Genomic DNA, 19,825 nt, shown 5'->3' on the forward strand with positions numbered 1-19,825 from the left:
TTTTAGTGGTCTCCAAAAGTGGGGATGATTCCACCTTGTGGTCTCCAAAAGTGGGGATGATTTTTTTTTCGGTTCAACCCTATAGTGTGGGGTGTCATTGGATAGGTGTTTTAAAACTAATACGGATTACTACGAATATTTTTTTTATAAACGTAATAGTTTCAGATATAATCGCTCTGAAAGAAAAATAATGTATTCCCGCCTCTAATTCCTCTAACATTTGAATCATGAGTCCAAAAAATTAAAAGAAAAACGTGAAAGTAAAGATTAGTAAAGACTTTCAAGGAAAACTATAGCAAACCTGATCCATCCAGCCATTTTTGAGTTTTTGAAAAAAGTCTAATTTGACGGACGGGTAACTACGGAACCCTACACTGAGCACGGCCTGACACCCGTGGCCGGTTTTTTTATATTTGTTCAGTAGGTAACTATGCATGCTTATTCTATAATAAAAAAATAGAGTTATGATAACAATTACGAAAAAACGCCGTTTTCCGTAAATCGACTTTTTTTTTTCTCTTTGTTAACTTAAATGTAGCTCCTAAATCGTAAAGTAAACTTAAACATAACCAAATTTGTAGGACATTTTATGGTTAAATTTTTGTTCAAAGTATCTAATTATAATACTATTCGTAAAGATATTCGACATATGAGCAAAAATCTGAAAAAAGGTAACTCCCTCCCCCCTTACCCCTTCCGCACTCACCCTCGAGAACATTTAGTATGTTAATCTGGACACCACAAGGTATAATTTTACCAATATACAAAAAAACTACACTAATTATTTGCCCTGATTGCCCATATTCGAGTTAACTTGAGCTCTTTCCTTCGTATACAACGATATAGGGACCGTGCGCGTTGGAGGGTCTGCCATCTTGTGGTCTGAATCGGAACCATAAACAGGCACATTTACACGTCAAGTGTTTTCTTGTGCATAGTAGGTTCTGCCATCTTGTGGGCTACATCGGAACAAAAAACATCACATTTACGCCTCGCGCCAAAAATCTGACGGCTCCTGTGCTGCCTCCTATAGTTCATGCACGCTCCCTATATATACGTATAGCAATATCCCGCCCGCATACCGGAGCAGCGTGCGTTTCCATCCAATGCGAAGACCACCTTAATTTTTATATTTACCCGGAAAACGGATTCATATTTCAGAGCAGGAAAAAACAGTTATTTTCGCAAAAAAAGAAAAACTAATTCCCTCCATGGAAAAACCTTTCCAAGAGCATGGCTAACATTGTTATTTCGACAAACAACTGCGCTTGACATGCATTACAAACCTTACTCAAGATTTAGCATAGATAATTTTACGAAAGCGGCTTTCTTCTTACATGTCAGCTGGAAAATTCAGGTGAGATTACACTGGGTTTTGTCTTGGAGTATTTAACAACCAGGGTCGCCTTTAAGAGCCCTCCGTCGAAAACCTCGGCCAATGGTCATAAGTATTATACGGTCTGACGTTTATTTGACATAGCAATTTTTTTTAAAGCTAAGACAACTCCTAAAAATGAAAAATTCAGAGACAAATATTAGCAGCTCTAAAATAAAATGCATTGTTTCCATAACCATTTTGTCGTCTCACCAAACCATTGTCTTACCTATTACCTGCTAAACGTATTGTATCGGAATTTATGAAATGTTTTCAAGACTTCCGGTTCGAGCGCCATCTTGATGGTCAGCTTCGTGATTAATTCCTTTGCCCATTAAAGTGTTATATCGATTGCTTATTATACAGCAAACGAATGTGGTAGAGAATGTGGTAGAAGAGAGCTGATATAGAGCCAACGAAGTGGGAGAGTCTAGCCAGTGACCGTCCACGTTGGAGGCATATTGTGCAGACTCAGGTGCGTCAGTTTGAAGCCAGGCGGCTCACAGAACTCGACGCTAAGCGCGACGAACTGAAGGCCAGACCACCTGCGGCCATACTTTACAATTATGTCGGAGGGGTGCTGACTTGCAACGAGTGTGGTCGTACATTTGCTGCAAAAATTGGCTATATCAGTCACCTGAGAGCGCACCAGCGACGCTCTCAGCGGTAGAACGCAGTCGCTGTGGTCGAAAACGGCTAGGAGATGATGATGATGATTAATACAGCAAACGAATGTGGTAGTTTGCAGTGAATGAAGAATTAATCCTGAAACGTGATTAACCACCATTTTTGAGTCAACGGCCGGTAATCCACGTTCTGCTTGTAAAGTCCAGCTATCGGTTTACAAGAGCTAATAACATCACCGTACACTATCTTGTACTAACCGTACAATGTTAGTCGTATTTAAAGCTCCTAATACCTTGATCTGGCGAAATGGTTCCACTAGACTGAAGACATCATTTTAAAAGTATGAATTAATGAAATGTTTCCAAATTTGTAAGGGCAGGTAAACTTTTAGATACAGTTTTTTTTATACTATGTCGGTGGCAAACAAGCATACGGCCTGCCTGATGGTACGCAGTCTCCTTAGCATATGTACGCCTGCAACTCCAGAAGAGCTACATGTGCGTTGCCGACCGTAGGTAACACTCCCCACCCTCGTTAAGCTCTTGCAACCTTACTCACCGGCAGGAACACAACACTATGAGCAGGGTCTAGTGTTATTTGGTTGCGGTTTTCTGTAAGGTGGAGGTACTTCCCCAATTGGGGTCTGCTTTAGATCTGGAATGACATGCGCTATGCTGTGCCCTACCACACCTCTCTTTTGGACATTGTTTGAGGACATACCCGGTTGACCTATTTTCACAAGTTTTTATTTAACTTGCCATGTTAGAATGTATATTAGTTAGTTAGTGTAGCTTCTTGTAGATTGAAGTAATTTGGCTTCAAAATTTGACCCACTTCCCGGTTTCTGATAAAGTTGAAAATTTGCATGTGTAAGTCGAGTGACAATGCAATATTATGGTACCATCGAGCTGATCTCTAATGATGGATACAGGAGGTGGCCATAGGAATTAGGAACTATGTGATGAAACAGCCGTCATAAAAAACGAAGAGTCGGATGCCTCGACCCGGACCTAGACTGGTCTAACGGTCATCCTTAAAACTGCACCTATGTGTGGTCACCTCGTTGCTTAATAACGCTTCATAGTGCAGTGTTTGTGTAGTCTGTGGGTTCAAATTTAATGTCTATATGGGACCCATTGCACCGCTAAACTACGATCGTAGCGCTACGTCGTAGTCGATAACATGGATTTCCCGATATGTATGTTAGAGGCAAAACGACATCGTGTCGTGATTAACGCTGAATGTGTTAAAGTAATACAAATTACTGATCATCTCCTAAATTAAACATGATTAAACGCATCGCATCGTCTGCATCCAAAAAAATCCCAGGATTAACATGGGAACACTATCAGTATTGGCTAATAGAAAATGAAATGCCGGACTCGGGCCGTTTCATTCCCAAGATAACGTCAAAGATGTTACTGAACCGAAAGATATTCCTTAAATATAAGGCGCACAGACTCTTTATTTATATATACTTCTTGTTTTTCTTTGTACAACAAAGTGTTATGTAACTAAATACTACTCTATATGGAAAGTGTAAGTCCTTTCTCTAGAGATTTATGAAGGTTTTACCTTCCTTAACTGGCCGGTATAAATCAGTCGGCGCGGACTAATGGTGATTTATCGACAATAACACGAAGGTATAGACTTCCTAGGAAAATATTACGGTAATGATGACTTATGTAGGTTTTATTTGAGCTTGAGCTCACATAATTATTTGTTTGAGCAATTTCTGTCCTAGATTCATAAATAAAGAAACTTCATGCTTAAACTTATAAATAAACAATTAATTGTATGAAAAGTAGGTATGATTGGAAAATAAATATGATGGGTCTAGTTTGGATAGCGGACTATGTAGTAGGTACGGACAGTGGGGCGACACTCCTCCTTTCGGCTTTTCTCGGCTCCGTTCGGTTCAGCGTTGCTCCGAACAATTATTATGGTTGGCACAACTTAACATCCCTATACATGCACGACCAATAAGATAATGACTTGAATTTATCAACCCTAAATGGCCGAAAGGGATAGTGCCATATTATATTAGAAAGGGACCGCATAATTCGTCCCTGAATCACTGTCAAACTTCGGTTTTGTAGGAAGTGTCATTTCTGTACGGTAGTACTATTATTTATGAGTCGTTTAACTTCAAACTCTGATAAATCCATCTGTCAGATTTTGTGATTTTGGTCCCTAAGAGGGTCGAAAGGATTTATCTGAGTTTGAAGTCCCGTTACCGCATACGAAGCCATAATATATCGGATATGATATTCAACTCTATTGACAACTATTAATGTTCAAATTTCAACAAATATTTTTTATTACTTGCGGTAAGTTTAGTTGGTTCATATTGTTTGACATATTTTTGTAATATTTTTATCTTTATTTGACATTTTAACGACAATTCCAAAATTCCATATTTTTCTTTGCACATAACGATCCTTATTGAGCGACACAATCAATTTTAATAAATTAACGATCATGATGAGAAGATAAACATACTTTTGACGAATGTAGCAAATTTATAGTGTAATTTTCATCGTGAAATAAAGAAATCTAAATCTAAGGGTTTAAGAAACTAATTTATTTTGTGATACGGTTGCAATTTTATCATCTATCGTATCGTAAATACAAATACCGCGATATCTTTTCGGGCATACTCGTATTTTATCGAGATTTATTCCTAATACTGTATAACAGGAAACTCATCAACCAGTCAACAACAAACGTATAAGTACTGTCATGCGACATTCAACTCTTTTTCGTTCCATTTAAGTCTCAATGCCGCTTAAATACGTTCTAAACTCGCAGCCAAGGACATTATTCTAAAAACACACTTTGGATCGCGTGTTGATATGACGATTAGTACTCCGATGGGGCTATACGGAAGATAACGCATTTTTTTTTTACATTTGTTTATAGTTGGTAGTGTTTTGTTTGTTTATGGACTTTTTTTTATTGAAAGATGCTAATGTCTAAAGTGCGTGTAGTAAATTTGGCAGCGGTGAACAAAACTTTTTTAAGGTACATCCTTTATTTTAATATTTATACCGGTTTTAGAACTAAATAGATTTGTTTACTTCCCTTCGAATACTTGTTGTTTGACGGTCGTAATCTTCTTTTGGTTTAATCGTACAATTCCCACTTAAATTATTACAGTAAATTATTTCGTTGAAAAATAATAAACATGCAGCTTATTTGTTATCAAAAATTCTAATGTATAGTTCTTTTATATGGCAATTAATATACTAAAACGTCTTAAGCTTAACACATATTTGCTATTACTTTTTATTGCACACCTCAATAAAGAAAACAACAGCAAAATTAGAGGTAAAACGCAGGCGGTCTTATCGCTACAAAGCGATATCTATAAATAAATATGTAGGGCTAATACGGTCGGCTCTTTATCATTTGTCACTATGCCTGTCACGTTCTAGCAAGTATGTAAGTGCGAAAGTGACGGGCATAGTGACAAGTGATAAAAATGGAACCATACTGCCACTGCTGATCTCTATTAATTATCTCTATTAATATTGGAAGTAATATAAAATCTAATATAAGAATCAAAGAATTTAGTATAGGATTTAGATAGTATTGTCAAAGTAAATTTTGTAGTCAACTCAATTTACTGCCATCTTTCGACACAGGAGGATTTAGAATTAAATAGGCTTTTTGACCCATGTTCTTTCACTGATATGTGATAAATATCAAAAGATGTCGCCATCTACTCGAGTATAGGCCCAAGGTATATCGCTATCTACTAGACCTTAAATTTTTACCCATTTACATTTCGAGACATGTTTTTAGGACCCTTATAGATTCGTCATGTCCGTCTGTCTGTCCGATTATGTCACAGCCACTTTTTTCTTACCTTTTGAACGCTTTATGTTATACAAAACATCACTCAAACGTCAATCTCCCGGGCGCATGCGAATTGCGAACTAATGTAAACCTTACTTGAAAGTGTGAAGGTTACTTTGACAGCGTCCGCCATAACGACTATTGTTGTCCTTGGCGCTGTGGGCACGACTAGTAACGACGCCTTTAGGTTCTTGGCGTTCAAAGGTTTAAACGGAGTTATATATATCTGTTATAAAAATGAACCGAAGTAGATGTTGCTATGTGGCCCCGTACAGTCAGCGTCAAATACTTTTTAGCAGTCAAAGTGGCCAAATAGTTCGGTACACCATACTAAATATATGGTGTACCGAACTATTTGGCTACTTTGGTTGCTACAAAGTATTTGACGCTGACTGTACATAATGCTGTAGTTTTGGTTGTCAAAACTTGACGTGTGACAAATTGACATTTCAGTTACCACGAAGCATATGGCGACGTACAGCGACATCTAGTTCTGCTGACAAATTAAAAACACATTTTATTTCTTTCAACAACTCATTGATTAAAATTTTGCAAGCATACATTTATTCAGGGGCAAAAACGTGCCACTGTTAGTGATTAATTAAATATCGACTTAATTGTTATCGATATCGATGCTAGCAATATCTAGATCATAATAAGAAATGTGACTCACTTCTTATTATCTTTCTGGGTTCTGATTTATCTACTTGAATCATTTTCGTAAACTTGAGCACTTTTATTTTATTTTCAGAAGCACTACTTCTATAACCAAACAAAATGCAGAAGCAATCCAGAATATAAAACCGTGGAAAGAAATCCCTGGGCCACCAGCTCTGCCTATTGTGGGATCTATACTAAGTTTTTTACCTGGAGGTAAACTATATGGCTCTTTCTCTATTTCAATATCTGATCCGTTTGTCTACTCATTGTTAAATATGCCTTCTGGCCAGGGTAGGGGCTGATGAGGAGGCACCAAGGAAACACGTCCGGTCAGCATAGAATGTATTTCGAGAACGAAGAATTAAGCCTACCCACATTCAGTCGGCGCCTGATTACTAAATCTACCCACATATGTCACACTCATATTTTCATATACAATTTTGGTCTTCATTTAGTTTGATGGTTTCCTAACCCTTTACACTGTTAACAATTGTTGGATACTGTTGGTGTCAACCAAACTTAAGTAAAAATAGTGTGACTTTTAGTCAATATTTTAGCAGCATTTTTGTTTGATCGGGACCAGTAAATTTTTTCGGTTGTATTGTTTTTCTGACAAAAAAAAAATTTTTTTGAGGAAGTTTCAGTGACAATCACGGATTTAAAGGTTCCAACTAACTTTTGCTTTGGAATCATATTATAAAAGTCTTTAGTTTACTGGAAAATCTTCCGCCGCGCTCAATTGTCAACGTTAACAATAAATTGGTTAAATAAAAAAATCTATACTTGGAACTTTAGCACATCGAATCAAGAACCGATACAATTCCAGCGCCATCTACGAAGAGCTTTGCATGTTACATTGGTTATTGGAACGTTATTGCTTTCAAAATCTTAAACAATTAAAAAAATGTTGTCAGGCAACAAAGGCGCTATAATAAATAGAATTACTATGTAATTACATAATATACCTAAAAATTAATGATTAACTTACACTATTAATATAATATGTAATGAATTTAAATTGTCAAATCATAACATCACTAAAAATAAAATAAAATAATCTTAAAAACTTAAAATCATTTTAACGATACAAGTTTTTTGCTACGTCATCTGTTATATTGTAGGATGATGTAGGTTTTGATAACTGTGACTTGTGTATCAGGAAAACTATCAGGATACAAGGGCGTTCAATTAAATGACAGGTTGTATCAACTATATGGACCTATAGTAAGAATGGAAGGACTTATGGGAGCACTCCCAATGGTTATGCTATTTGACGCTGATGCTGTTGAACATGTAAGTATTGCACTTCTAATATTTTTCTTTATATTTTTGCATTTATCTTGGGTACCTACATATTTTTTTCGAACCCAGAAAGATTATTGACAAAGAATTGATATTCAAACATTGAGATTAATATATTTTCGTGTAATCCACGATAACGCACAGATTTGTCAAATCTAATCTTTAATAAAATGACATTACGAGTCAAGGCTTGCGTCTTCGTGAATGACACGATCTATTCGGTGTAAAAAATATTTTATGAAATATTACATTGTGATACAAGTGTGCTAAATTGGTTATTACACACGAGGCGATATTGTGCGATTTGCAAGCGCGCAATAAGAAAGTCAATGTGTGTAATGACCATAGCACACGCGTTTCATATGACGTTTTTCAACACACTTGTGAGGAAAAAAGAAACTTTCATATTAATCAAATTTAAATTATTAAATCGGATAGTAAAAGTCTTGCATCTGTCCTACTGCCTGCCATCCCTCCCCCGTAAAAGCCTGTAAAATCTACTCGACCAATTTAAGAAGGCTCCGTTTCCATACATATTATAGCAATCAGTTACCTTCTTAACTCAGTCGGATAATATAATCAAAAAGCATCACGAGTGGTATAATATACTGAAAAAGCACGAGTGCTTAATATGTAGGATTATGAGCCAAAAATCGGTGAAATAAAAACGCCGTTATGAGCAAGTGTGTTGAAAATGCATGTAAAGTACGTAACTAAGGCTTAACTGTTTATTTTATCTTTATACTTAAACTACGAGTAAAAATCAATGTCAAAATCGTATTATGATGCCGCTAGTCTTTAAATATTATGATGAAGATTGCGTTCAACATACTTATTTTGTTTTACAATTACGTGCTTCCGTTAGTTTTTACTATAAAAGATTTGAAATATCCATAATTTTAGCGTGTAAGTTATTTTGTGGGTCAAAATTCTTTTCGTTGTCTTGTATTCTGTCCCCAAAAAATATGACGGAGTGGAGTTTTTTGTATGAGATAAATTTTTGTTTGTAATTTTTCTCATGTAAAATATTATCTACAGCTAGAAAGACATACAATAGACAGATACAGGCGTGGTTAAAAACAAGACAACGGAAACAATTTTGACACTTGTAACCTGTTTTAATAATCCCAAATACAATTCTAGGTCCTCCGATCTGAAAACACAATGCCAATACGACCCGGCTTCCCTTCCCTGGAGTACTATCGTAAGCAACACAACAAGACTTATGATCCCAAACGACAGACTGGGCTGATATCCGAGTAAATACACAATCAAACATATATTTTACTACAAGTATATTATATTAGAATCAAGCTTGCTAAATCAGCTAGTTGGTTCTGACATCTGACAGGGTTTTTCCTGACAAAATCGAATGCTTGACGAAATAAAACATCGATACATTTGTACCTCCCGATAAGGTCTCACTCGTAAAGTCATAACGAATAGAGGAGCATAAAATATGCTGTAACTTACCGAGGGAATTCAAGAATACACATCAATTACAAATCGATACATATTTTCCTTATAACCTAAATATAAAAACTAAAACTGTAGTAAACGGCCCCTAACTTATAGAAAACTGTAATAGAAGATAGCGGACGTGTTTGTTAATAATATTGGAAATGATCTATAACGTTATGGTAACATCGATAGCAGGCCTGTCGATATTTCATTTTGTCAATCACTCGTTTTTGACGGAAAATGTTAGATGTCTGCGATGGTCAAAGTGGCATTCTGTCAGCGACTCCAGCAGAAATACCTACTGCTAAAGTTTTATACTTGTCGCAAAGTGGCGAGTCAGCTGATAATGCCATTTCTGTCACTCTTGGTTACTCTTAACAAGGGTAAATGAGATAGCATTCTGATCTCAGTCGCCAGTTAGTTTTGCGGCAAGGTGTACATAGTGCTATGTAAAGTAGCGGGAATAGATCAATTGAGTAACGAATCAAACGTTTGATGACAGTAATACTGCAACGATAATAACGGAATTATCAAGAAAATTGTCATTGACATCTCCATTGAAGTTTTATTACTATGTATAGAACTGGCACAAATAACCAATATTTTGCGCCATGAGATGTTGTTGTTTTGACAACAAACCATAAAAGCGGAGCGTTAGCGCCATTAATTTTACGCACGACGTTTTGGTCACGTGGGTTGGATTGGACGAATTGGACGAGTTATACAGGTTGCGATTGCGACCATTTCATTGTTAGCTTAGATGAACTTTAGTCTGTATTAAAAATTCTCTTAATTAAAATGTTTCAGTCACGGTGAAAACTGGAAAGATTTTCGATCAAAGGTAAACCACATCATGCTACAGCCAAAGACGATCAAATTGTACAAGGATGTTCTAGAAGATGTTGCCAGTGATATGGTTGCAAAGTAAGACATCAATACTGTTAAATTTATGATTGAACTTTGCGTGGAGAAAAATTACGTCACCATATTGTTACAATTGTTACTAATTGTTACAAAGGCAAACGGAGTAAAATATGTAGGTTTGTCTGGATAAGAAACTGAAAATCCATAATAAAGAAGGTCAAGAAATGGTACCACCTCAGCGTATTCACATTAGTCTGCGTTCATCTTCCTTTTGTCAGTTGTACAAAAAATAAAAGAAAAACAAATAATCCTAACGCAATACAATAAAATAAAAACAAGAGGAGTAAAGATAAATGCACGAGTTTTTTTTTTTCAATCAATTTGTAATTTTGATTTTAGAGTTTCTAATTTTAATTGAATCAATGTAACTAACAAGGAAAGGTACGAAACTCACAAAAAGTCGTTAGTTATTTTAGTTATTTTTTCCTGCTTTCAAAACATATACTCAAATAAACCATTAACTCGCAAGTTAAATAAAATTTTTTTTATTTTATTTCAGCACCATAAAAATTCCATAAGACATTGTTAGTACCATCGTTATAGCTAGGGGTTAGTAAGTACATTAAAATCAAATCAAATCCAAATATAATAAGAATAATAAATAATTAATAATATTGACATAATAACAATGAAATCATGATTCATAGTAAAATAAAAATTAGTTAAAATAATGAATACAAAAATAATTAATAAATTAACACGTCAAATTCAAAATAAAATAGGCTAGAATAATAATTACAATTACATAATATGAATATTATTCCCATATATGGGAATATTATTCCCATAAATAATGATTTCATGTCAAAAGAGCAATAGGTACAAGTATAAAAATGTCATTATATTTTAATTAATAATTTTGACCCATGTACACAGGATGGAACTCTCTGGTCTGTCGGCAATTACCTTCAGTATCCTGTTGTCGCTGCCTCGGATGCGGTTTAGAATAGAGATCTATAGGAGTTAGAAGATTCAGTAATTTTTTTCATACTTTGGAGGACACATTCTCTCAATAAGTTTTGGCAGCTAAAAAAAATACGCGTCCGTTATTTTGGACTACTCTATAACATATATAAATATAAATCAAATCGGAGCCGGACAGTTGGGTACCTTTCCTTGTGTCTAGTTTTGAATCATTTATAATTTTATCTAATTTTCGTACAATTTTAATTTTTTTTATAAATGTTATATGTGTATTGATCAATGTTGTCTGCAATAAATGATTTTATTATTAAATAATGTGTTTCAATTTTTTGTTGTTATAAATAATTCGTTCTTCTTCTATTGATTTTAGATTGAGATCTGACAGAGATGAAAACAACATGATAACGAAGAAAATAGACTTTGAAATGAACCTATGGGCTTTGGAGTCTATTGGAGTGGTAGCACTGGGGACCCGATTAAATTGCTTTGACCCCAATCTACCAGCAGATTCTCCTGCAAGGAAACTGATACAAAATGTACATGATACCTTTGAGATTGTGGAAAAGGTTGACTTTGGATTAAGCCCTTGGAGATTTTTTTCGACACCGATGTTTAAAAAAGCTATGAAAATTTTTGCAGAACAAGAAAGGTAACAAAAACCCCTTAAACAAAATTTGTTACTTTAATTTTTGTATAAAATCTTACTAATTCCATACACTCTATATAAAAATTTACAAGAAAAAATCTACTTATATTTGTGTCTTAAATTTTTAGATTAACAAAACTTTTTATTGACCAAGCAATAGAAAATATGGATAAGTCAAAAAATAACTCAATTGACACTTCCAACTCAGAGAAACCCATTTTGGAAAAGCTACTCGAGATTGACGTTCGAGTAGCAAACGTTATGGCATCAGACATGCTTATGGCTGGAGTTGATACGGTAGGTAAATCTACAATATTGGTAAATGTACACTCTTATAGGACGAATCACAAGAGCAGTCACAGAATATTGACATTGAATAATCAACATTACTTGTACAAGCATCGACAATGCGTGTTTTGCAATACATTGGACCAAAAGATCTATAAAATATGAATTTATACGATGGAGATGAAGTCATGTTAATGTAAAGCTATAAGTAGGGTCAAGGAGGGAACAATGACTCGGAAAAAATAGCCAGATACAGTGCTCACTCAACCAACCAACATGAGTAAGGCTATTTGTTTCCCTACTAATACAACAGAAACATTTAGTAATTGGACAAATTAAAAAAAAACTTTAACTTAGTCTGTCAATAGGTATGTCTCAAACAAGTCACATAGTGGCAGCGCCAAGCCAATTATCAGAAAAAAAATCATTATCTCTAAAATAAGACCTATTTCAAAAAACTTGGAAATTTTAAAATGTGTCGGTTTACTCAAGCTAACGGTGTATATGCGAAATTTTTAAGGAACCCAGCTGAAGCTGCTTTTCAAGAGTAAATTGTTCAACGTGTAGTTCAGGAACCCGTTCTGATACTAATTTATTGCCTTGAAACTGTTACGGATCTATCAGCTGTCAAAAGTGACATTTCTTAGCTAGAAAACTATCTCCAGGCTCCTCGTCGAACATAGGTATTTAAATATGACCTTTATTTTCAGGCTGCAAACACTGCACTTGCTACATTGTACTTTCTCGCAACAAATCCTGATAAACAAAATAAGCTTAGAGAAGAAGTGTTAGCCAAGGAAACTCAGAAACCTTACTTGAGGGCCTGCATTAAGGAGTCTATGAGGATGTTACCTGTAGTTAACGGGAATATAAGACTGGCCACTAAAGAATACAACTTGCTGGGATACAGGATACCTAAAGATGTTAGTTTTGGTTTGAAATATACCTATAATCAGATTTACACTGCTCTGACCTGTAAATTTCTAATCAAGTCTAGCAAAGCCTTCTTTAGTAAAACAGGCGACTACGTGAAAACGTGCTTAGAGTAACCTGCTATAAGGTCACTGTGGGCAAGACCGTCTACAAGGCAAGTCCGTCAACACATTATAACTCTTGAATTAGAAAGCGTTTGCCGCTTTGGCGTCGAGTTTATAAGTCAGTTTTTCGCGCTAGTTCCCTCACTCTAAAACAGATGGCGCTGTGACAACGAACTTCAGAGCAATCCGCGTAAACAAGTCATTACGTGTATGGAACTCGAAGTGATAGTGCGACAGTCTTTGCAAATAAAATTGTTAAAAATAGTTTGTGATCAGATTTTGCACCAGAACTCGACTACGTAAGTAATATAAGACCCGGCAATCTTTATTATGTGTTTAAATTATAAGATATTGGCTTAGTTTTGTAATTATACGTTCCATCATTCATCACATTAAAATTTTGCTAAGTTGGAAAGTCCGTCTACTATGCACAAGGCAAGTCCGTCATATGCCGGACTTTCCTTGAATCAGAGGTTACCAACTGTTAAATGGCTTCAATATTATTTATTGCGATTTTATAAGGTTACTACAGATACGCATTTTTACGACATTGCGTATGATGTTTGTGTTTTGTATTTATTAACAATTTTAATCTCGAAACTAGTAAAGAAATGTGTTCTTTATCCTCAGCACTATGTAACCGAAAATACAAATAAGAAAATACCTATTAAGTAAATAAATGAATAAATATTGGCCGCAAGCTAAGCATAGCTTAGCTTTTACTATTGATGCTAGGCGACGACATATAGAAACTCATATAGATAAATATATAAAAAACAAACATGACTGAAGGAACAAATATCTGTGTAGATTATACAAGCAAATGCCCCTACCGGGATTCGGGCCTTCATATGTTATATTATTATACCTATGACACATATTATTACCCTTTTTACTCTTGAATTTTAGAATACGGTTGTACAGTCATATTTTCTTGATAGTTTTGAAGATTAAAATCACTGCAGCCATACGAGTCCATACGTATTTTTTATTTCGGAACATTTATTGTACTTATCGTGATTTAGGCGATTTGCCTACACCGTGATACAAGGTTACGCGCCACGCCAACGCTGTACCGCGTGTGCCACGCCGCTATGTGACGTGGGTTCTTCGCCTTACTTATCCTGAAAATTTACGTATGTAGGGTACCTACTTGTGTTATGGAATTTGATTTGCCAATCACTATTTGATTTAAACTTGCTACTCCTATGAGCTTATTTATGTAACCCTCTTTGATCTCCGTAAATTTAAAACAACGAGTAAATTTAAAATGACTATTGGTATTTTATTTGAGAAGAAAAAAAATAAGTACGTATAATTATTTTCCAAAAAAGGTTTACCACCCCATTTACTTACCTTTTAATAAGAAAAATTGTGTTTATTTCGAATCTAAACCCTATATTAACAAGTTTAGAGTACACTTTTCATTGTCTGGTTTCATTCTTTGTAAGGATTCTAATACGAACACATAAGCACCCATAGTATGGCTGATAACGTTACTAGACGGACTTACCTTAAACTACACGGGAAGTCCGTCTACTCGCCGAATTTTTAAAAATACTATTGTTTTTGCTTAATTAATGATTAAAATGATCTGTCACTATAGCTTAATTATTATATATGAAATTCTTCATCGTATGTGATTACAAGCGGTCACGTAAGTGAATAATTAACGGAGCTAGAATACTCCAATGTAAAAAATAAATAAAGTATGCCGGTCTTGCCCACAGTCACCTTACATATTAAGGTGAAAAAGGTACTAACGAATTAGTTACCAATATTTTTACAGCTTATAATTCTCGGCCCCCGGAGTATATTTCAGTATGAAACATTATAAGTTTTATTACGTTTTTTTTGGAGAAAATTGAAAAACAAATTGGCTCCGTAAAACGCCACTTAATTGGTCACTTCACGTTGGTAAATCAAATGATAGGTATATTGATAATGACATATACAAACGATTGTTGATATGACAGAAAGTGTTAAACAGCTTGTCAGTTAAATGCACATGTGTTTTTTTTAAATAGAATTATTATAAATTTATTTTTTGTACGTTAAATTAAAATAAAAAAATATTCGAAAATGTTTCTTAATTTCTATTTAATGTTAATTATTTTAATGTAAAGTACCATATCTTAACTTAAAATATCGGTAACTAATTTGTAAGCACCTTATATTTTGTTAATCATATATTACGTGATAATAACGATTACATTTCGATGTCAACTGCAGCAGCACTGTTGATACAGTGTTATAGCAGCGGTCACTATCAACGTGATTGATAAAATGAGTTACGGATTTAACATTCTAATGGTGGTAGTAAAGCCACGGGAACAACCCAATTTACTAAAAAGAAGTCAGCGATGATATCGCCAGTTGTAACAGTAACGCTGCAGTAATCGCCATCCAAATGTAACTAATTAAAAATAACATTAAAACTTGTAATCCAGGAAAATCCAAAATAATCCAGAATAATAATTACTAGTAACATCACTCATAAGTTATGATCAGTGTTGAACTTAAATAATTGAAATATTTTCAGGTTATAGTAATATGTTCCCACCAGTACATGTCTAATATGAAGGAGCACTACCCAAAACCTGATGAGTTCATACCAGAAAGATGGCTGTCTGACAAAGAGAATCCTCTTTATCATGGCAATACTCATCCCTTTGTTACCAGTCCGTTTGGTTATGGTGTAAGGATGTGCATAGGTAAGATTGATAGAATTCTATTGATTTTTTTTTAAATACGAGAAAATCTGAGGAATTTGCGAGGTTATGACAGATTCTCAACTGAACCAATTACATCAGGTATTATATATGTCGTGGCCACAATGAAATCATGAAATGATCGGTTGGCCATATCATGAGAATGAGAAGTCAAACTTAACGTAACCATATCATCAAGTAATCTATTCTACACTGGCATTTCGTCTGATCTGGCCACGATACATAATTATAAAGCATTCTATCAAAGTGTCGCTTTCAAACACTACTGTTCTAGGAACCTAATTATAGCTAGCCAAAAATTTAAAGTGTCCGTCAAAACTCGGCATCCTCAAGAGGCCTAACTACATAATTAAGAATTGTTTATAGATAAGTCTTAACTAAATTAAAATAAAAGGGATAGGAAGGAAAGGAAAAGATCTCTTCGTTTTTCGTCGCGACCCCTTGGGACCTAGGCATTTGACTCCATTTCGCACTCCTACTTATGGTCTAGGTAGTCTTAAAGAGCTCACCCAAAGTACATAAATATAATTAATACAATATATCAGAAAGTATCAGCAAAAATCAAACTAGAAAGAGTAGGAGAAACTTTTACAATGAGACGAGGAGTAAAACAAGGTGATCCCAATGGAACTATTTTGCTATAGTATATAGTATATTAGACTGGGCAGAGCAAGGTATAAACATAAACGGAGAAGCACTCACACACCTGCGATTCGCGGAAGACATCGTCCTTATGTCAGAAAGCCACGAAGGACTAGAAACCATGCTACAAACATTGGATCAGTAGAGCCGTAGAGCTGGGCTACTCATGAATATAAAAAAAAAATGACGTATGGAGAGCAAACAGTCACAAAAACACAGGACCGAGAACTTTCATATGTTAAAGGATATGCATATCTAGGCCGCTAAATTATGTACATTTCAAGACTCCACAGAACAAGAAATAATAAGGAGAATATCTATGGGATGGAAAAGATATTGGTCAAAAAAGTTGTATTTAAAAGCACAATTAACGCCAATCTAAACTTAAATGAAAATGATTAGGCTAGCGTTGAAAGTGACGGATAAAATGAGAGTAAAAGAGAATGTTGAGATGGATGTGTGAATTGACGAGAAACGATCGGATTAAGAATAAGTATATAAGGGGAAGTTTGAAAGTAACACCGGCAACGGAAAAGATGAGGAGTAGTAGGTTAGCGTGGTATGGGCATGTAATGAGGAGGGATTAATGCCATACAGGCAAAATAATGTTAGGAATGTATGTTGATGGACAGAGACCCAAAAAACTAAATATTAAAATGGAAGAGAAAAACCACATTGTAACGTGAACGTGAAAGCAAAAGAAGAAGATTTGGCTAGCGGTTAACCGATTTTCATCTTATTTAACTAAGCTCCTATATCGGAAATCTAAAGTATTTGAAACCTATCCAGTGGAATTTTCCTATTAATATACCCGATGAAATTAAGATGAAATTTAAAATAAATTTTAGACATTCCCTATTTTCCGGTCAAAGTTGTAGCATTGGTCTGCCGCGTACAGGAATTTATATAAAAATAAGTTGATCTAACATCGGACCATGCATGCGTGAGGATTAATCATCATTATATTGTAACGTCAGTCACCCTTCGAGTCACAAAAAAGTCACACGATTATTAGAACACCAGCGACCTGTTTCATGAAAACTTTTTGATATTTAAAGTGGATGTCCTTTTGTTAGTAAAAGAAGTTCTTTCGTTTTATTTTTACTTTACTTTTGCTTACAAAACTATCGTTAAACGGGCTCCCAAGCCCAGGTGATGTGGAGTTACCTGACTTCGACATTGCTATCAGAAACCTTAGTACTGATAATATTGATATACAAATATAATAATTGTTATATATTTATAAAAGTGGCTGATAAGATATCAGTAGTGTCCGATAATATTATTATGTCTCGGTTCGATAACTATCATACGAAAGACATGTACCAATTTTTCTTTGAATTCCAATCACCAAAAAATTTGTGAAATGCCCTGCCTGTGAAGCCGATGGTCCTGGGTTCGAATCCCGGTAAGGACATTTATTTGTGTGATGAGCACAGACATTTGTTCCTGAGTCATGGATGTTTTCTATATATTTAAGTATATTTGTATATTATTATATCGTTGTCTGTGTACCCATAACATGAGTCTTCTTGGCTTAACATGGGACTTAGTCAATTTGTGTAAGATGTCCCTATAATATTTATTTATTTATATAATGTGTGTGTGAGCTCCTAAGGTAACTGCCCTAAGGAAACATTTTCAGGTAACCATTGCAACGGGGTCCAAGAAAAAGATGTTATTTACCTACCATTTTTAGTGTATAATATATATTTCAGTTTATAACGAAAGAGCATGTAGACGGTCATAGGCTTTCCCACATTGACCTTAACAACATATCATTTTCAACAAATAATTAAATTTTATCAATAAAAGATTGTTTTTTCATTTCCAGGTCGCCGCATCGCAGAACTAGAGATGCAGACATTCATATCTAAAGTCATAGAGAATTTCGATATCGACTGGACGGGTGGACCCATCAACATCACGGCTAATTCCCTCAACTATATTACAGGGCCGTTTCATTTTGTATTTAAAGATTTGTAGATTCCGAAGCCTAATTGAGTTGGTTTAACAGATTTTTGAAGCTTTGGTAGGATGTGTCGTTCTGCAATTTTGGAAGCCAAACGACGAAGTGTTGCACCAGCAGCAATCGGCCTAACGCCCTCCATCCTTTTTAGGTTAGGGCCTCCGCTAGCTGGCGCGGGTGCACGGAGCGGACGAGCGGTTTAACGAAAAATAGTATGAGCGAGGCTAACTGAAGCGGACGCGTACGGCGGATTTCACCTACAAATAGCACCCGCGTGCATGCGCGTAGGCCCTTAGGTAACTTAGTTATATAATTCTGGTATTTGTTTTTTTTTTCTAGTTTTATAAGTCATATAGGTAATACATTATTTATAATGTTGACAGGCACATTTATGAGTACGTTTTATAAATGATATTTAATTAATCACTAGAACTGGTACGTTTTTCCCCCAAAAAACCGGGCTATGATTACGCGTACAAAACACTACCGTTTCCGTTTTTTAACACCTATAAATGAAATTCTTGTGAGATTTCTTAACAAAATAAACGGATGCAATAAACTAGTTTTTTGCCTTTTATTGAATTGAATTGAATTGAATTGAAATATTTATTTCGAACTTGACGTCCATAGGGTTAGGTAACAATGACTTATGTATCTAGAGTTAGTATTACAGTTAATTAGACAAAACAAACAATTGGACAAAACAAAACATTACATAATATTTATAAGTTTCGCGGCAGCACAGCAACAGGTGAGTGTAGCTGCACTTACCGCTTGACTAGGGGCGAGTCCCAACGCTGCGCCAGCGTACTTAGGATGCTGTTCGTGCTGCTTCGGCTGCGAGTGAGGAGTGACGCGCATCGCTTCCTCATGATGGCGAAAAAACAGTCTGTTCGTGCCTCAGCAAACATCGCTGAGGCACTACAATACCGCGGCAACCTGAACAGCATCCTAAATGCATCATTATATTGGACACGCAGAGCGCTATACGCCCGCTGCGTAAAGTTGGCCACCCCCGTGAAGTTGACCACCCCAAATCGTTTGCCCGCAAATGGCATATCTATATCGTTTGTTCATCGTTAGTTCATGTTTGTTCAGTAGGTAAAATCGTAAGGACCCGATTTTAACATGCATTTTTTTTAAAAACAAAATGGGGTGGCTGTCTTCACGCTAGCCACCCCAAACCACTTTTTGTAATTTTTTTTTGTCTAAATAGCAAGATTTTCGTTAGTTCATCATTATTCAGGCATTAAAATCGTAAGGACCCGATTCCTTCATTTTTTTTTTCATTTTTTTTGTGGGGTGGCTGTCTTCACGCTAGCCACCCCAAACCACTTTTTGTACTTTTTTTTTGTCTAGATAGCAAGATATTCGTTA

At 35.4% G+C, this 19,825-nt stretch overlaps 1 protein-coding gene across 2 annotated transcripts; it reads left to right on the plus strand.

Moving 5' to 3' along the window:
• The first annotated feature begins 4,861 nt into the window (after positions 1 to 4,861).
• LOC133517320 (cytochrome P450 CYP12A2-like) lies at positions 4,862 to 19,014 on the plus strand. Of its 2 annotated transcripts, XM_061850580.1 has the most exons (10): positions 4,862 to 5,026; positions 6,615 to 6,736; positions 7,683 to 7,816; positions 8,969 to 9,084; positions 10,094 to 10,210; positions 11,505 to 11,783; positions 11,909 to 12,077; positions 12,779 to 12,991; positions 15,648 to 15,819; positions 18,314 to 19,014. In XM_061850580.1, exons 1-10 carry the CDS (start codon positions 4,968 to 4,970, stop codon positions 18,463 to 18,465), a joined length of 1,533 nt encoding a protein of 510 aa, XP_061706564.1. In that variant the 5' UTR covers positions 4,862 to 4,967; the 3' UTR covers positions 18,466 to 19,014. The 2 variants fall into 2 exon arrangements, with proteins under 2 accessions (XP_061706564.1, XP_061706566.1); XM_061850582.1 differs by lacking the exon at positions 6,615 to 6,736 and having other exon boundaries at positions 4,881 to 5,026.
• Positions 19,015 to 19,825: the final 811 nt, after the last annotated feature.

Source organism: Cydia pomonella, chromosome 4 (assembly GCF_033807575.1).
Source record: "Cydia pomonella isolate Wapato2018A chromosome 4, ilCydPomo1, whole genome shotgun sequence".
Taxonomy (NCBI): Eukaryota; Metazoa; Arthropoda; class Insecta; order Lepidoptera; family Tortricidae; genus Cydia; species Cydia pomonella.

Bases quoted from the DNA above. Each gene is read 5' to 3' on its own strand.
- LOC133517320 (XM_061850580.1), top strand. From the start codon at position 4,968: ATGCTAATGTCTAAAGTGCGTGTAGTAAATTTGGCAGCGGTGAACAAA. The intron at 11,784-11,908 runs GTAACAAAAACC...TTAAATTTTTAG, and splicing joins ATTTTTGCAGAACAAGAAAG to ATTAACAAAACTTTTTATTG. The intron at 12,078-12,778 runs GTAGGTAAATCT...CTTTATTTTCAG, and splicing joins TTATGGCTGGAGTTGATACG to GCTGCAAACACTGCACTTGC.